The sequence below is a fragment of the Podarcis bocagei genome (assembly GCF_964188305.1).
Source record: "Podarcis bocagei genome assembly, chromosome: 1".
NCBI classification, from domain to species: Eukaryota; Metazoa; Chordata; class Lepidosauria; order Squamata; family Lacertidae; genus Podarcis; species Podarcis bocagei.
This window is the reverse complement of record NC_138125.1, coordinates 107788982-107808764: the sequence shown is the minus strand read 5'-3', so window position 1 is coordinate 107808764 and position 19783 is coordinate 107788982. Positions and strand designations below refer to the sequence as shown.

The following is a 19783-nucleotide window of genomic DNA, read 5'->3' as shown; positions in this document are numbered from 1 at the left end:
GTAAGTTGCCGCCACTCCTGGCTATGTTGCCTTGTTAAACCTTTTCTGTCTGGACAGCCCTTCACTTCGTGGCTGCCTCAGTCGCTAGCAGAATCCATCAGTGGGCGTTTCTTAAACCTTTTCCAGCATAAAAGCTGTTTGACCCCAAGTCTCCTCCTACTCTCCCTGCGCGGAAGTCTTCTGCGCAGGGAGGGTGTGGGTAGTGGAGGACCCGTGCTCTCCCCGCTGGTCTCCGGCGAGGAGTCTTGGAGCCCCTCGCCGATTCCCCCATCTGCCCCCCTTTATCCCTGTGTTACGCTGATTTCCTTCCCCAGCTGATGAGCTGCTTCTCTCCCTGCTGGGCCCTTCTCCAGCATCGCTTGAGAGCCTTGCCTCCACCTCTGGCTCCGATATCAGTTTCCTAACAATATGCTTACTTGCAGTTGGTGAATTTGGTAGGGGAATTTCAGCGACCATTTCAAATGGTGATTTTGTCCCCCCATATATATTGGGTGGAGACACATTTATCATTTAAAAGTGATTCCAGTTGCTGACATGTTTCACTCCCCCAGAGTGCCTTGAGAATTATACTATCCTCTAGTGCTGAGTGAAGAACTCTGTCAATTATGGCAAATGTATTCCTCCCTCCCTCTCCCTCAGCATTCTAACTCTTGTGTCATTCCTGTGAACCTGAGAAGAAGCATGACAAGGGTCAGAGTTGATACTGCTGCTATTACCAAAGCCACCAGCAGATACGTTGTTGTTTAGTCGTTTAGTCGTGTCCGACTCTTTGTGACCCCATGGACCAGAGCACGCCAGGCACTCCTGTCTTCCACTGCCTCCCACAGTTTGGTCAAACTCATGTTGGTAGCTTCGAGAACACTGTCCAACCATCTCGTCTCTGTCGTCCCCTTCTCCTTGTGCCCTCCATCTTTCCCAACATCAGGGTCTTTTCCAGGGAGTCTTCTCTTCTCATGAGGTGGCCAAAGTATTGGAACCTCAACTTCACAATCTGTCCTTCCAGTGAGCACTCAGAACTGATTTCCTTCAGAATGGATACGTTTAATCTTCTTGCAGTCCATGGGACTCTCAAGAGTCTCCTCCAGCACCATAATTCAAAAGCATCAATTCTTTGGCGATCAGCCTTCTTTATGGTCCAGCTCTCACTTCCATACATCACCGCTGGGAAAACCATGGCTTTAACTATATGGACCTTTGTTGGCAAGGTGATGTCTCTGCTTTTTGAAATGCTGTCCAGGTTTCTCCCAAGGAGCAGGCATGTAAACTGTAGGGGGGGGATAGACCTGCACTCCCTGCCCTGGAATATTTTGGCAACCAACGCTCCTTAAAGTGCCTAGCTGAAGTTGGTGCATTTCAGTGCAGGAATCTTTTGCTCAACGTGGGGCTGAAACCCACGACCCTGAAATTAAGAGTCTCATGCTTTACCAACTGAGCTATCCCAGGCTTCCAATGGAGCTTACTTCCTACTCTGTGTGTTTAGGAATTCAATCCTCTGCACTTTTATTTGGGAGCACACCGAGCTGAACTAAGTGAAGTGTACTTCTAAATAAACATGTATAGGATTGTGCTGTAAAATGGTGAAGCAAGGAGGAAGTTGAAAAGTGAGTGACATTTCCTTTAATTTGCTCATGGTAAACACTTACAAAGGAACATAGCTTTATAATTAATCATTGTCTCTTAATAATCCTGAAAGCTTTTTGTTTTAGAAAAAAAATAAAATTCAATATCTGCTTTGTTAGCCTAAAGCATTTGCTTTGTTTCTGAAGTAATTATTGAATCTGACCTTTACCCCCTGCTTTAGAAACCTGACACTGTTCTAAACCACACATAATTAAAAACTTAATCAAAATAGAAAACCATCACAAAAGCAATTACAATTAAACTTTGCATTATACAACATGCGGAGTTGTAAGCTCATCCTACTTTCCAAGCACCAAATTAATATTAAATGGGGATTTTTTTGTGATAACAGCCTGAATAACAGAATGATGCCTACATTTATTGAAGACAAAGACAGGAGGCAAACACAGGTAAAGCGGGAAGCTAATTATAGACAAGGCAGAGAAAGAATTATGATTCAGTTTTAAACAGTACTTCCAAGGATTCCACACATTTTGACACCTGTAGCAGAAAATCCAACTCGAAGTGCCCTCTGCACTCTGATTAAAAACATGAATCCAAGTATCTGATGATTCAACACCCTCTACTGATGCCTACAATCTGCTGTCTAAAGATGGTTGCCTCACCCTGTATGATGCTAGCCCTAGCATGTGTACATAAAGAAAGGCAACTAATAAAGTTCATTTGTTACATACGGTATTTTTCGCCCTATAAGATGCACTTTCCCCCCTCCAAAAATGAAGGGGAAATGTGCGTGCATCTTATGGGGCGAATGCAGGCTTTCGCTGAAGCCTGGAGAGCGAGGGGGGTTGGTACGCACCGACCCCTCTCGCTCTCCAGGCTTCAGGAAGCTATCCGCTAGCTGTGGGAGACCCAGCTCTCCCAGGGCTAGCGGAGAGCTTGCCTGCACCCAGAAGCATGGGGCGCGCTGAGCTCCGCATGCCCCAAGCTTCGGGATTAGCGCAGCGGTCCGCTAGCCCTGGGAGAGCCGCGCGGCTTTCCCACGGCTAGCGGAGACCTTGCTGGCACCCAGAAGCTTGGGGCGCGCTGAGCTCCGCACGCCCCAAGCTTCGGGATTAGCGCAGCGGTCCGCTAGCCCTGGGAGAACCGCGCGGCTCTCCCATGGCTAGCGGAGACCTTGCCGGCACCCAGAAGCTTGGGGCGCGCTGAGCTCCACGCGCCCCAAGCTTCGGGATTAGCGCAGTGCACCTGGGGGGGAAATAAAAAAAAATTTCCTTTATTTCCCCCCCAAAAAACTAGGTGCGTCTTATGGGCCGGTGCGTCTTATGGGGCGAAAAATACGGTATCTTTATTCATTACATAACCTTCATTGCATATCTTTAGGCACCAGGCAAAAACATTCCTCTTCTCCCAGGGCTTCAGCTAATTAAACAATCTACGGCCTTTAAAACTGCAGGGGGTATTGTTTTTGTTTGTTACTCCGGTATGTATTTTTATGTTGTAAACCACCCTGTGTTCCTCAGATGAAGGCAGGATAGATGAAGAAACTTGAATAAAATACTGGGGGGGGGGGCTAACCCTCAAATATTTTAGGGTGTGTGTGTGTGTGTGAAGGGACCTTGGCCTCAGGAGTTGGCTCCTATGGATGAAGGGCAGTATAGAATTTATAATTTATAATTATAATTATTACTCCCATAATCCCATTGACTATGCTGGCTGGAACTGATGGAGCTGGAATCTGCAATATCTGGATGGTACCACATTGCCTATCCCTATCTTTAAGGATTATTATTTTATTTTTTCAGTACAAAAATGAAAGGTATATATGCCATCCATAGTAAAATAAAACAGACACATAGTACTGCATGTTTTTGCATTTGACATTTTAAGCTTCCTTTTGTGAAGAAAGGTATGTGACAGGTTTTTAACTACATGGAAGAAGCTTGTGGCCTTATTATGTTAATCTGTAGCATATCTTCATGAATAACTACAGACAAACGTAACAAAGCCTCATCTCTCTTTCTCCTTTCTCTCCTTTAAAGGCCTTGGCTCATGAAGCTGATAACATCTTACAACCCCGCCAAAAAACCTAGCTTCCTCCAATCAAGTGTCCTTTTGAAATATAGGGAAGAAAGCAACGATTACCAGAGAACCAGCACTTCAGATAAATACAGTTATTTTATTCCTGATCAAAGCTACAATTTGAAGTTTTCAATTCTTGTCTTTGATCAAGGAAAGAACCACATACTTTCCATTCAAAACGTTGAAAACTTACTAAAGAATGGTTTCAGCCTTACTTCAAGTTATCTGCAAGATTAGGCATCTTGAAGCAAAAAGAACAGTTTTCCCAATAATCTTAAACTGCATCAAGAATATGCAAAGGAAATTCTAGATTATTATTATTTAAAAAAAACAACTACCAGTTTAATGTAATATAAACTTATCAAAAGAAGAATATGAAAGCGAAAATTACATTTAGGAAGAATTCTGTGGTGGAGGAGCAATTCTGTGACAGAACAACTGTCACATTCAATGTCCTTCCAGATGGCCAAAGGCAGGGTGGTAGGAGTGGCTTTTCCCTCGTATCCACCATTAAAAAAGAGATTTATCTTCCCATTGACCCCTGTGGAAGGGAACTTATTATACCAACTTTGGAACTGGCATACATTTGGGCCCTTCTGAGGTGGGGAGTGTTGAGCGAATTTAGGGAGCTCAGGATCCTCTGCATCACCCTACACACCACCCCTTCCTCCCCACACGCATCACTAGGATAACACTGCTGATGGAACATCTATAACCATGGAGCTTTCCATAGGTGTACTGAGGGAGGGGTATTGACAGTATGAATGCCACCCTACTGCTGGGCATCCCTTTCAGAAAGCAGAGCAGAGTTTACATTATCCCCAACAGTCACTCAACTAGGCTTTATCCAGCTTTGGAACTGCTCTACATTTGCATGTTAAGTTAAAATTGAACCAAAACTATTCCCAGGTATGAGTATACTTTGCTTATCTCTAGCTTTCAATCAGCACTCTGTGTAAAAGTGTTTACTTACAGCACAACCCCTATACCTTCTACTCAGAGGTAAGATCCATTGGGTTTAAATGGGTTTACTCCCAGGGATGAGGGCAAAGGATTGCATCCTTCACAATTTACAATATCCTCAGCCTCGCTGATATCGTGTCAACATTGGATTCAAAAGTGGTGCCAATGGGATTTGTTGTCGGGTTATTGATTTTTTTAAAAAAAGTTATTTCCACAATAATTGTTTTTAAATAAAGTTGTCTACCCTACCAAAATAATGCCTTTGTATTGGAAACTGAAAAGGGAAAAGATTGGATTCAGCTGTAGAAGAATAGCATTTAAAATCTTTTAAAATATTTCCTACTTTACATGTGTACCCCAGAACTAATATGCAAAAGAGCTATGCAAGACCTATGGAGCTCTTTTACATTCTACATAGCCTTGTATAAACACAGAAAAAGCCAAAGACATCTTGGCAATTTGGAAGCTTGCTAAAGCCACTGTTTTACAAAGCAATCCTGAAATTGTTCTGGTTTTATACTTAAAGAATGTACCTCCTCCTGATGTTCTAAGACTGAATTAGGTAGTACAATTAACCCTCAACACAGAGTTATCCATTAAACTATATAAACACACACACAACATTTCTACTATGCCATGCTTGTGAAAAAAATATTATGAAATACTTCCTTACCTGGGGATATTATATAGAAGAAATCTTTAAATTCATCCATCCATACTTCTGCAAGCCGTCTATTGTTCTTGTTAATTACATGACCGGTACCCCCAGGAAATGTATAAGGCGTAGCTTTTCGAAAGACGTGACCAACATGTGAACATGTTACAATCTCCAATGAGCCTCCACACTGCCAGATCTGAAATGCAAACAGGAAATCAAAATTAATCAGCTTGTTTTCAGACACCAAATTAAATTTTAGGCTGCGACTTATTTACTGTACCAGGACTACAGGGTGAGAAGTTGAAACTCAAGCAGCATGTCTTCCCTGAATTTCAGCTATGTAAAACTGCAGGTGCCTTTACCAAATTGATTTACTTGTGAGATGTCCCACTGATTTCAGCAGAGTTTAGGACAACTCAGGTCACAACTTGGGGGGTACATGACAACAAATTCTTGACACGGCTGTTATTAAACTGTTGAACTCTCCAGATATGGTGGCCCAATCTGATCTCAGTCACAGGTGGCACAAAGACCTGAATACAAGAAGTCGGGAGGGCCTTGAGGAACTCATTCTCTGCAAACTCTGATATGCACTGATCTCATCTCATGGAATTATATGTAGTTATCCTTACATAAAAAATGATTAGAAATTTGTATTTTTGGAAGCAAACGTAGAAATGTGCATGTTGTGAGAAAGCACTTTCAAAAATACATATTTAAATATTATTCAAATAAAACTCTTTGAGTGTTTTTAATGATGATGATGATGATGGAATGGGACAGAATGGTTGGATGAATGAATTGAGAAACACCAAAATAAGGTGTTTCTACCCACTTCTATTGGGAAGTGCTATCACTTGCAGGAGTCATTCACAGATCTCAGACCTGTGAGACTGCAGCTCACAAATCTCACTGTAGGTCAAAACAATGAGTTTCATATTATTGCAGAAGCAGACACAGAAGATTTGCACATGTTTCCCCATTGCCTTCTGTAACATGTCATCTAGCCTTCAGACAACTGACATTTCATGCTGATTTGATTTTGTCTCACACAAACCAATAATTGCCTTCTGTACCGGAGTTAAAGCGTGAGGGATATATATCACAACATCCATTTTCACCAGAAAATGAAAGGTCACCATATCAAATACAAGTCATATACATCAGCTCTTGGCTCATGGGAAATGTGTCTGTGATCACAGTACTGCTAAACTGTCCTATGGAGCTTAGAAAGAAAATCTGCGGAGACACAAGCAAATGGCTTGTTCCACAGCCTAATACACCACACAGCAAGCTGGATAGAGCTTGCTAGCTAGCAGGTGCAATCTTACAAGAGGCATTTCTCTTCTCTCTTTCACAAACACACACCTTCTAAATGTATTGGCATATAGACAGATTTAATCACTAAACCAAGGCACTGATAAGTTAGTGTCTTGCTTAATTATTGGGTGATAGGATTCAGAGAGGGATCCTTGCATGGCTTAAGTAGCACCACAATTTTTGGCTGCTTCTCCATGCTAGCAATGAATTTTTCATAGCGCAATAGTTAAAGGGAAAGCCCCAAGGACAAGGAATCCACTTGTCTTGCAAGACTGTTGTCAAGGGACTAAAGAACCTGCATCTTTTTAGGTGATCTAGGCATATGTGTTAATAGATTTCTATTTGTGCTCTCTCAAATTGTGTGGTGCTTTAAATATTGCATCTCTCACTCTGACCCTGATTAATGAAATCTGGCTCTATGTTAAAGTACTTTTTTTTTTTGTCACAAAGGGACTGGAGATTAACATTTTAAAAATCTGGTTCCAACTGCTCCCACACCATCCTACCAGACTATCACTTAAACTTCTATTAAAAGGCTGAACTTGGCCAAGCATCTGTTCTAAAGAAAATGAATATCTATTAAAGTCCTCGGCATTCCAACTGAACATGGCTACATTTTTGTTAAGTAAGAACAGACTCGAGCATTTAAAGATTATTTGTATTAGTGGAAAGGTTGCTATAGAAACTGATTGCAGAGTTTAATTAGTTCTAAAGCAATTATGCACGTGTATATTGGTGTGTGTGTGTGTGTGTGTGTGTGTGTGTGTGTGTGTGTAAACAAGTTGAGATCATCCATGACAATATCAAAACAACTTTCACAGTTCAAGGGCAAGTAGCCAAGTCAAGAGCACAGCAAAACTTGAAAAATGACACAGCATTGTTCTGGTGTGTGTGTGTGCGCGCGCGCGCTTGTGTGTTGTTTTTAAAAAATAAAAATGTAACTATCAACAACCACCAACCCCTCTCTTTAAAGAGGTAAAAAAGTAAAGGACCCCTGGACGGTTATGTATATCTTGCTTTCAGGCCGAAGGAGCCAGCATCTGTCCACAAATAGATTTCTGGGTCATGAAGCCAGCAGGACTAAACCGCTCCTGGTGCAACAGAACACTGTGACAGAAACCAGAGCGCATGGAAATGCCATTTACCTTCCTGCCACAGCAGTACCTAATTATCTACTTGCACTGGTGTGCTTTCGAACTGCTAAGTTGGTGGGAGCTGGGACAAAGCAACGAGAGCTCACCCCGTCATGGGGATTTGAACCGCTGACCTTCTGATCAGCAAGCCCAAGAGGTTCAGTGGTTTTGACCACAGCGCCACCCGTTCCTCTCTCTTTAAAGAAAACTCAAGGTCTTCCAATGAAGCTGAATGTTGGAGGATTCAGGACAGATAAAAGTTCTTCATGCAGCACATAGTTAAAATGTGGAACTTGTTCCCACAGAAGGCAGTAATGGCCACCAACTTTTAAAAAGTACTAGACAAATTCATGGAGAACAAGACTGTCAATGGGTACTAGGCATGATGGCTATGTACTCCCTCTGTTGTTAGACACATTATGCTTCTGAATACCAATTGCTGCAAACTGCAGGTGGGCAGAGTGCTGCCATTATCAAGTCCAGTTTGCAGGTTTCCCATGGGACTAGATGGGTCATTGGCCTGATCCAGCAGACTTGGTCCTATAGCTGTTTGACGAGAATAGTCCTACTACTAAGAAGGCTCAGCAGACACCAGTAATTCTAAAACGGAAGTGTAAAAAGCACAGAAAGTGGCATTTGGCACAGAATCCAGGTTACATAATATCTTCGCTTTCATTTTTTAAAAGGAAAAAGGGCTTAGCCCTTATGACTAAGGAAAGAAGCTTGAAAAAGTGCATCGCTTTCCCCTATGACTAACAAAAACCAGACTATATAAAACGAACAAACCAAAACAAATAAATTGCAAATGTGAGGGGGATATGACTAATTAATACAGATTGCAAAAAAATCAGCTTTAATTTTGGTACAGATTTATTTTGGGGGAAGCAGGAAACTCTCATCCCAAGTAATCAGTCGAGACATAGGAGTATTTTAGAGATCAGTTTTAATCTTAGATATCCCACTGTCTCATTGTAGCAATTTGAGATGACCAAGTCAAAATGGACATGGGTATGAATCTGTAGAGCGTTTTTTATTTCAAAGAGAGAATATGGTGATCCGTGTACTAAAACAAATGACTCCAAGGCTTCAGCCCAATTTGTTCAGAGATCTTCAAATCCCCTCACTATATGCAGACATTAATGTGACTGCTGCTTGCCAATAGTTTAATTTGCTATGGATTTAATTAACAGTTTAATTCCAGTAGGCTGGTAGACTTAACATATGCTCCCACCAAAAAGTTCAGTGGGGTTAGATGGAACTAAATCAGAAAGAATTATTTGAAAAGTCTATGAGTGCAAACCCTGCAGAATGCTTTGTGCTGAAAAGCAGTTTTTGCTTGAGGAAATTTTACAGATAGTTGGCAGTGAAATAGGCAATTTAGAGACACATTTGGAACTTGTATATTGCTCCCAAGTGAATATGAGTGACTCTCCCTTTGGGTGCTACGCAGAAGGCCAAGTATGGTAAGGATAGTTGCATTGCAGGGCTAGCCAATGCGATGCCTTGATAGGGTTTCCAAAGTTTCCTGCAGTACTGCTTCTGAAATATGATTAAAAGTTGTTTTCTTGAAATAAAATAAATTTGAGCATTTCCCCCCTAAGGACATCCCTCAAGCCACACTTCATGCCTGCAATAAAAAACCTCAACCATACCCTGCAGTTTCCAACCCAGAAAGATCAAAGCAAGCTGCCAGGCATCCATCTGTGTTTTCTCTGCCTCCTCCCCCTCAATATACTTTCAAGATTAACTTCTGGTGCTGTGGTAGGGTCTGGACCCACAATTTCCCCTAATATGAAACCAGTGAATACAATCAGGTAAATGCTGGTTTAGATAACAAAAGGTGTGTGCAAATTTTCAAAGGATTTCCCGCCCACCCCTTTGAAAAGTCTGCACAAAAACAGAATGGGATGGGCTTGATGGTCAACACTTGTGAAATGCCACAAACCGGATTAAGAACATTTTGTCCACCACCATTTTCTTTCTTCTTTTCTTACAGGAATATTTGAGGGGCTGGAATGCAAAACATGATCCTCAGTATACCATTTCCTACAGGTGACTTGATGAAGACTCATCATGACCTGGAAGATCTCTTGTTCTAAGTTCTCAGCTTTTTAGATCAGAACCATGCTTTTACTCTTCCACATTGTTGCTGTTTCTTCTCAGTGCCACACCAATCCCTAAAAACATGCACATTTCACAGATATTTCTACAAGATGTATTTTATTAGTTGCAAAATGAATCTGCTGTCTTCCCTTCCCCTTTCATTTGATTTGATTATTAAGCTGTTTTCCTCTCCAGAAGCTGGGCAATGTACCTTTTTGATTTGCTGGTACAAGTCACTGTCCTTATTTAAAAAACAAAAAACAAAACAAGAGACAAGAGACAAAAGCAAAAACCTGGCAACTGTGCAAGCAGTGGGGGAGGGGAAGAATTTCCTTTCAAGCCAATTTGTTACTTAGATTCCCCTAATCAAGTGAAAGCACAGCTAGGCTTCGGATTTTCACGTCCTGCAAGCTGCTCACTCTGTCGCAGACTATACAATGCAAAGCGGAAAGTGACAGACTACAGTATATAATTTGGAATCATTAAACCCACACAGAATATACTTAGAACATGGAAAACCTATTGTGTCTTCAGGTATTTTTTTTTAATTAAAAAAAAACACCACCTTGTAAATGTTTACAAACTGCAGTATTTTTGAAATTTTCACACTATTTGGGCTCTCCACCCATCCTAAAAGGGCTCAGACTACATACTTCACCAAAACAGAGTGTATTGGGGCTTAAAGTTATACCTACTTGTTATGTTACAAAACTGAATGGTTCTACTTTAGTTTTATGTTTCACAGTAAGAATCCTTGAATATCATCCAATTGCACCATGGACATGTTTCAGCCATAAGCATCTAATCAAGGTACCAGCATGGCAGACAAAATATGTAGCAAAACATCGCAAATGACAGTTAAATTTTTTTAAAGGGTGGAAATCACAACAGTACTTATTGAAGAATCCGGATAAGGAAAGCATGGCTAAGATGCTGTAGACCAGGGGTGGCCACTCCCAAGACACTGCAATCTACTCACAGAGTTAAAAACTGGCAGTGATCTACCCCCCTTTTAGGGGCTCAGGTCAAAGATATTTAGTTTTTTATAGGGGAGCCAAAGTTGTTGAGCTTCTTTGGGGGGAGCCATTGATCTACCACAGATGTCCAGTGATCTACCAGTAGATCACAATCTACCTGTTGAACATGCCTGCTGTAGACAATGTATTATATAATATCCAGTGCTGTTTTTCTAGAAAAACGCGTGTCAGAATTCTTTTGTTCTCTTATAATGGAAATGGTGTCCACCTGAGAGGTGCTGGAGCTGAGTGCCGATGAGTTCTGACTAAAAAAACACCTCTGATGATATGTAAAGGGACCCTATGTTCTCTGCCATTCCATGAATGTAGACTAAGGCTGCAATCCTATACTCAATTAGCAGTTATTACATCAAACTGAATACAACAGAACTTATCTCAGTAGATACGTTAGCATTGTACTGCAAATTGTGGGCCCAGAATATCACTAAATATGAATTCGCAAAGAGATTTTTTATTTTTCTGTAAACCCTAGTGAAGATGTTCAATACCAATGTACTCAAGTTCATGTAGCGGTTGGATAACTTGTCAGTGGTGAATTCACCCATACAACGCCAACTCCCTTCCTTGCATCACAAACAGAACACACTTAGAGGGACCAATCTTTGGATCACACACCACATTCAGCTGTCTTAAGTCACAAAGATAATACAATCTCCCTGCAGATATATTGTGTGCCTAAAACAACAGGCAAACATAATATAAATTACACCACAAAAAGAGTTTCTTAAGATGAAATAGTTATGCCCTTATTATTTTCCATGTAAGCTACAGAGATGGAAGTTATTTGCACTTTAACAAGTAGTGCACAATTATCCTGTAGAATTCACAGTACCAACCTGTGTGGTGGGGTACAGCCATCTTTCCAACATGATTTTGTAGCTGGAATGGGATGGGACAGAACTCCTGTTACCACTGCTTTGCTGGGAGTAGCAGCTGTAGCACACTGCAGTGATGTGCTGATGGTGTTCCTCACCTTGGTGTGGTAGGTGGGGTGGTTTTCCAGCTCTCACAGCCATACCAGGGGCCAGGAAAAACACAAAACCTCAGGGGCCAGTTGGGGCTTCACAGCAGACCTGAGTGAAGACTTCACCAATCCTGGTCCGTTCTGAGAGCATAAAGATGGGGTGAACAGTGGATTTGGCATTCCAATCTTCGTGTGCCTTCCCCTCCCACCCTTCCTACTTTGTTGTGGTTGTCCAAAGGGAATGAGACAACCAAAGTTTCAGACCTTCTTATGGGTTAGTGTAGGTCGCTGTTTGCCTACAGACCGATTGGCTGTGTCTGCAGGTTTTGCCTGCCTCACAGCAATCATCACAACTTTGTGGTGTAAGAAGCGCTGGGCTGGGTCCCTAGTGGGGATGGGCAGGGATGCCCCCCATACCAAAGGGGAATCCCCTTAAAGGATTGTGGAAGATGGCACTTCCTGTCCAGATGCCCAGTTCAGGGGCATCTGCCAATGGACAGGCTGGTTGATCATTGACTACATGCCCAATGCCTGTGCCAAACCTGTTTCATCTGTACTCAATCAAGTTGAGGTTTAATTTGAACCCAGTACATGCCTCTTGGTAGTCATCTGCCCTCTATGCACCCGTACTGCCCAGGTCCACAGTGGCCATGAGGTCAGGCACACACTCACAAAATAAACCTGTCCAGTTCAATCATTACGCTAACATAGGCTTCTCTAGGCATTTTATGTTGTAAACAGTCCTGTGATTTTTGAAGGGCAGTATAGAAATTTAATTTTTTTAAATGTCTCACATTGCACTAGACTGTGAATAAGCAAGGCTCCGCATACCAGAGCTGCATGCCCCTTTCAGTTAATAGTTTAGTAAAATAATCCATCCTAATTCAGATGCTTTATGCATGCATCCTATACAGTGTTAAGTTTTGCAAATAATTTCCATTGTCTCTTAGGTAGGATTTCAAAAAAAGGAACACAAGTTTGCACACATCTTTCAGAAACTGTTTTGCATCCTAAAGTCCTCTTAAAAAGCAAACCCTAAAATGCCAGTTATTTTGTTTTAAGTACAGAATCTGAAATAGAGTAAAAATTATGTGAATAATTGTGCTGCAAGAATTCTAAACCTCAGTAAAAAAGCTCAACAGCAGGATATAAACTCTAACCTTCCAAGCACATCAGTTAAGGATTAGCTATAATAAGATACAGGATTAGCTACATCTTGTGACAAGGAGGGAAAAAAACGTAGCTGAAGAAAAGATGAGTCACTGCTTCTCATTGCTAGTTCCAGAAGATAATCCTTGGGAACCTATCCTACTGTAACACTCTCTGCCTATCAAAAGCACAGTTCTTCCTCTAAAGCCAGGGGATCTACCAATCAAGTGATTAGCAGGGAACATAACCAGAAATATGGATTTAGGCATATACACAACAAAGCTTTTTAAATTAAAGGAAGATTTAACAGCAACATTCAATGCAATAGTGTGTGTGTGTGTGTCTACTGCCCTACATTAGAGTGGTTAAGAGGGGTTTGCTGAATGTCTAGGTTTCCCCATGGATGATCTCTGGTTAAGAGTTTAAACCTACATAATAGTTACATTCAGAAATTCTCGCCCACACATTAGCAAAAACGTCAATTGCAAACATTCAGAATCTATTAAAAGAATAGCCCAAATACAAAGCATTTTGAATTCTATTGCTTTCCGTGAGAATTAAACATACACAACGTTCTGGCCATGCACTCACCTTACAGTGGGTTGGGTGTTACTCAGAAGCAGATTTCCAGTGCTCCCGAGTATGAACTAGGTGAATTATTGTGTCCTCCCTCTGAAGGAAAGGATCCACTTGCTTTGGGCTAAGCTAGGAGACACTGGAAAGCCAAAAGTCTCCTACTACTTGGGTGCATGTCCAAAGCTGATATGGGGTGAGAGGTTGGCTGCTATGTCCTCCCCCAAGTATGGCTTGTGGGCAGATGGTATCTATCTCTCCTACCTGTGTGATCTTTATTTTGATCTGCCCTATGATATTGACTACCATCAGCACTATCAGCTGTGCTTGAATATGACGCCTTTCCATCTCTGGCAACATTGCTTGCAATAAATTTCAAGCCACTGGAAGTTTCCATAGGTTGTCAGAAACTTTAAGATGGAGTGGATGTTTCCATCCTTTCCCAACTCATCTAATATAGTGCTGCCCCATTTACTAGGCAGGAGCCAATGGCAGCAGAGAGGAGTGGTGGCACCAAATGCTCCATGTTCCTGTGCCTTTCCTGGCTCCATAAAACAAAGGTGCAAGAAATTAAAACGGATGAGATTTGTGCCTTTCATGGAAGATGAAATTGTGCTGTCTTTGTGTCCCAGAAAGAAGCATGCAGGGGATAAATAAGAGAGATTTTGAGCTATCAGCAGTCAGGAGGGGTGGACAGATACTGCCTTCCGAGCAATGAGTTAGGTTGTGTGTGTATTCCACTCTGCCATGAGAAAATCATTGGAGAGATAGGGAGTGTATGAGTGTACTTTTTATTGGTCCCACCTATGCTGGAATCTGGCCCTTGGGCTCCAAAAGTTTCCTTAGTCTTCCTCTAGATATAATAGGCAATTAGTTCTGCTATGAGAGGCATGTACGAGGGCTAACCTATCCTATCAGATGCAAACCAATTCTAAATAATGCAGCACAGGATTGTATATGGAATCATTTATCATATCTTTCCACTTTCCAGGTTATCTACTAGAGTTCAGTTTTCTAGTTTTCATGCATTTGCTAAGGTTATTTACAAAATAAAGAAATTTCCATGAAAATTTCCATTTCATTTTTGTCCTGGGCAGTAAACATACAAATGACTGAGATTAAGTCAGTTTGCTCCAGGACATGAATGAAATTAAATTCCTTTGTAATAATGATCCTCATTTGGAAGGCACAATTTCAGAACCCCGTTATTATTATCTTTGCAAATTCATGACAAAAAACATTTGGAAGCTCCAGCCAAAGAAGCTTGATGCTTTTCAATATGTTGCAATCATTAATTATTTGAGTGAAAGCTTTGATAATATAAACAAATGAATTAATAAAACACAATTTTCAAGAAGGCAGAGCTTCCAAATAGTCATATATCACATCCAAAGAAAATAAAAACCCACAACTCTAAAAATTTAGCTTCAAACCAAAAATTGCAATGTGGATAAAACAAGTAAAAAGTACCCTTATTGTAAACGATAACATTTTTTTAAAAACAGAATAATCGTGCCAGTTATCAGAAAAGGAAGTAAAATAGAAAGTTACCCTAAAAGACATTTCAAGATTCTCTCCACCCCAGATATCCATTCCTGCATCGTAAGTTCCTATCTCTTCAAAGTAGTTTCTGTCAATAGAAAATAGGCCACCAGCCATAGTAGGGGTCCTAGTTGAAAAACAAAACAAAAACAGAAAGGAAAAGGATTTTTTTTAAAAATGTATGCTTTGTGGAATTTAATAGGTGAAACTATAGCACATATCCTCCATATACTTTAGACATAATTATATTCTATTTACTATAAGCTGAAGGTGCATAATTAGGCATCATAGTTTTGATTGCCTGCACATGCAATTTCTGGTCATTTATTTCTTTATTTAAGACACCTAAACTGCACCTTTATCCACATATGGGTTCCAGGGCAGTGTACATAAAAAACAGAAATCGTCATACTTCAATATACATCTAAATGATGCATGCATTTAGAATACATTCCAAAAACTGGCCAAATCCTGCATGCATGATAAAAGTTGCTTTAAATTTATATATGTATATCATCTTATATTTTATGCCAATGGAATACTGTATTGGGTTTCTATATTCCTCTTCTAAAATAACCTAAACAAAATATGACTTTTGATGTATTTGACTCCATCTTGAGAGTGCTCATTAAACTGGTGGGCACAATCACTTTACAGGATTGTAAAATCTTGCAAGAGACAAATCCAGTTAGTGTGCTGGTTTATACAAACAGTACTTTCTGAATCCCTGAAATTATCCATTATACTCTCTCTATATATTTTAAAAAGTTTAAATCAGTTCATTTTCTTTAAAATCTGTTTAGAGATGTATACTCTGCAATAAATATAATGGTTCCACTTAAAAAAAACAAAAACCCATCATAGAAGCATTAGAATGAAGGATGGATGGATGCTTTATTTCAATGATCTGATTACTCGATTCTATTGGGTATTATAAACATGTACTCTAAAGTTCATAACTGAGGAGCTGAGAATGTAGTAATAAGCCTTAAGTCATTTGATTGTTATTGAATATATTCCATTGATTTATCACAATGTATGTGTTGTATATTTAATACCAGAGCAGGTTAGACAGGTTTCTTCTTTTGTCTCCATAATTGTCTAGGCAATTTTTTTTCAGGTATCCACTGTTTAAAGTGGTATGCAGGAAGCAGAAACCAAATAGGATGTAGGGAGCGAGAAATGTGCCGTTTTCCTTCTTTCCATGATAGTTGAAGTCAAAAGACTTCTACTGAAAATGTGTGTATGTGCAAGCACACATGCAAGATGAATAATTACTTCTTGTGAATTATTCAATGGTTTCAATGGAACATATGCACTCAGATTTTTCCCAAGAACATGTATTATTCCACTTAATTCTGCTCATTATTTTTGATTCATAACTGGGAACTGCATGCAAGTATTTTCCTCTATGTCTTAAGCTTGAACTGAGTTCCTTGGGTTGTAGGCTTTTGATAAGTTACATGGCCACACAGTTCTATTTTCTAGATTAATCAGCAAAGTAATTTCTTGTACATGGATCTAAAACCACAACGTTGTAGCTGATAGAATGGGGGGAAGCACTTTTCTCCTGGATGAGAGCTCTAGAAGATTTTGAGCTATTGTTTATGCAGCAGCAGTACCCAATGGTGGAACTGTTTGCTGGCTTGGAGACATAGGCACCATTCTCTCTCTCTCTCTCTCTCTCTCTCTCTCTCTCTCTCTCACACACACACACACACACACACACACACCCATTCAGATAATGGCATTTATGAGCTGGTGCTTCCCATGAATAACCAATCACAGAGAAATCTTATTTGCATGATTGCTTCCCTCCCTTTTTGAGAGGGATGACTTGTATGCATGGGGGCCCTCTGCTCACAAGTGACATTCTCTCTATGCTAAAGAGAAGGGCACCCAAGCTACTCTTCCACTACATATAACATACCAGCATATAGCCATGAAACGGGGCTACAGGGAAGCAACAATGAAGGCAAAGACCAATGGATGGAAAGCATACTGCCCTATGTCTTAGCACTTTGGTCTTAGGTGTAGACACTGACCCTTCATTGTATATGTTGATCCGAAGTAATAAAAGCAAAAGGCTCATGCATGTGAATGAGAGGGTGCAAGGTACAAGAAGTCTCAAAACTGCATAATAATAATAATAATAATAATAATAATAATAATAATAATAATAATAATAATAATTATTATTATTATTATTATTTATTATTTATACCCCACCCATCTGGCTGAGTTTCCCCAGCCACTCTGGGCGGCTCCCAATCAAGTGTTAAAAACAGTACAGTGTTAATTATTAAAAACTTCCCTGAACAGGGCTGCCTTAAGATGTCTTCTGAATGTCAGGTAGTTGTTTATGTCTTTGACATCTGATGGGAGGGCATTCCACAGGGCCACTACCGAGAAGACCCTCTGTCTACAACACCATCACAGCCAATAACCATAGGGTGATGCAACTGAACTTACATGCATTTTGATGGGCTTGTTTTCACTTGGCATTTTGAATATAGGGTTGCATTACTCTCAGAGAGCAGAAGGCATTGCCCAGGCTGGGCTTATTACCTCTGAGTACTTTTTGAGATTTACTCCTGGTTTCTTTGCTGTAAGCTGCTTTCAGTGTGATTTTTGTGTGGAAAGGTAGGATGCAAACAAAATCACGATGGTGATGATACCTGCTGTGGCCCTGTAAGGGCTGGGCTATTGGCAGCAACCTGAAGTGACCCTGGAGCTAAGAGATGTGGAACCACTGGAGACAGTGACAGTGCCATGACACAAAACAGGAGGGAGGAGAAAGGAGCAAGCCAGAATCAGGACTAAGGAGTACCCAAAATGTAAGAATATGCCAGAGCTCAGGAAAACTCTGGTGCTCAAGCAAGGCTCAACTGGAACAGGGAGCCTTCTTAGACATGCCTTATAGCTTCCATAAACCATGCCTGGCTAAGGAGCTAGAAACCCCAAAAAGAAAAGAAAACAGAAAATAGGCCAATGACTGCTGTTGAAAAAGGGAGAAAATGGAAAGCCTGGGGAAATGGAATCCTGGAAGAGAAAGACAGACATACAGATATTGAAAGGGCAGAAAGAACTATCTCATTGTCTGAATGGCTTATTCACAATGAGAAACTATTTTAAAATGTTACTACACTGAGATATCGATGTGGCATTCATTTTATATCAGAATGGGCGATTCAGTTTCTCGTATTCTCACCTTTTGGTTTCTAAGTTAATAATTTGATGTTTTATCCACGATCCATGGACAGTAAGGCCAAGTGTCCATCTGTCTATAAACAATATGGGTTTATGTCAGGGCTGAGTAAGAAACCATACAATCTGCTAAACAGGCACTTTTTTCAGGTACTGACCTCGTTTATTGAACATATCCACAGATGCCCCTTCACCACATTCACATTATGCTCTGAGATTGTGCAACCCTGACTTCTAAATCAGTAATATATGCCCAGGTTCTGACCAGAGCAAGTGGAGATAAGGCTCTTCTGTTTACGCTTCAATTGACTGCTTTGCAGCTATTTCATGAAAAAATAAGCAGCATCCTTCAGAGAAGGCCCAGTGCCTTTAATAAGGCTATTTAAAACGTACATGATTCGGTGTCTGCAGACTTTGTTTCCAGGTAAAGAAGAATATGATAAGGCAAAATTGATGTTAAATAGCAATGGACCATATAGGCTTGAATTTAATTTGAAATAGCATTTAATTTGCTTGAACTGAATTCTGAATCTTTGTTTGCAACATTAAGTACCACTAATTACTCTTTAAAATGACTCCCCATAGCTTCTGTTCAAAGCAGATATGATAAATGCTCTATATATCAAGTTCCTTTCAAAGGAACAGATTATACTCAGAGTTCTCTCTTACAACTATCTTAGATGACAATTACCTGCAGGCCTTTACAATACAGACACTGAATTAATTAACCTTTGCCATAAATTATAGCAACTCTAGCAAAGGCTGATACTTCTATAGCTTCAGCTCCTTAATAATCTCACAATACAAGATGACAAATCAGCTGCTTGTTATTCCTAAGGCACACAATGACGACTTCTGCACAATTCCCCTCCCCCCCCCAATGAAACTGAATTCCATTTGGTGAAAGCCAACGTTAGTCATACTCAGAAAAGACCCACTGGACTACTTTGTTTATTACTTCGTTGGATATAACTCATTGTCTCCACAAGTGGGCATATAGAACCAGAACTGTGCTTCTTAAAATTGAGCACATTTTGATACTCCTATATCGTAGCAAATTAGCAATGTATAAAATACTGCAATATGAAGCTGCTAGGACTGATTGACAGAACCATTGAAGGGATCACTGCTGCTAGCTTAGCTGTACAAATAATTGCTCATGAAAGCAATCTGTGTGTAACATGGGAAGAGGAGACTTGAGGAAGACCACGTCTTCCTCAAGTGGTTTTCATTCATAGAGACAATGACATCATCCAGAGTTCACCAGACATGCAAGTAACAGTTACTTGTGCAGTTAAACTAGCTGCAGTATGTCTTTATTAAATCTGACCTACAGGGGCTTCCAGACCACTTAAAACAGGGGTCAGGAAACTTTTTCAGCAGGGGGCCGGTCCACTGCCCCTCAGACCTTGTGGGGGGCTGGACTATATTTTGAGGGGGGGGGAATGACGCAAGAGCACCATGAGCCCCG

At 40.6% G+C, this 19783-nt stretch overlaps 1 protein-coding gene across 2 annotated transcripts in view; it reads right to left on the bottom strand.

The window, feature by feature from the left end:
* The window catches only part of GALNT13 (polypeptide N-acetylgalactosaminyltransferase 13), a 167895-nt gene that overhangs the window by 59172 nt on the left and 88940 nt on the right, over positions 1-19783 (bottom strand). For both annotated transcript variants that reach the window (XM_081187554.1, XM_081187555.1), the window contains exons 7-8: positions 15115-15232; positions 5300-5480 (exon numbers count right to left, since the gene is read on the bottom strand). In XM_081187554.1, the coding sequence (XP_081043680.1) occupies positions 5300-5480; positions 15115-15232 (299 nt within the window). The remainder of the gene's footprint in view (positions 1-5299; positions 5481-15114; positions 15233-19783) is intronic.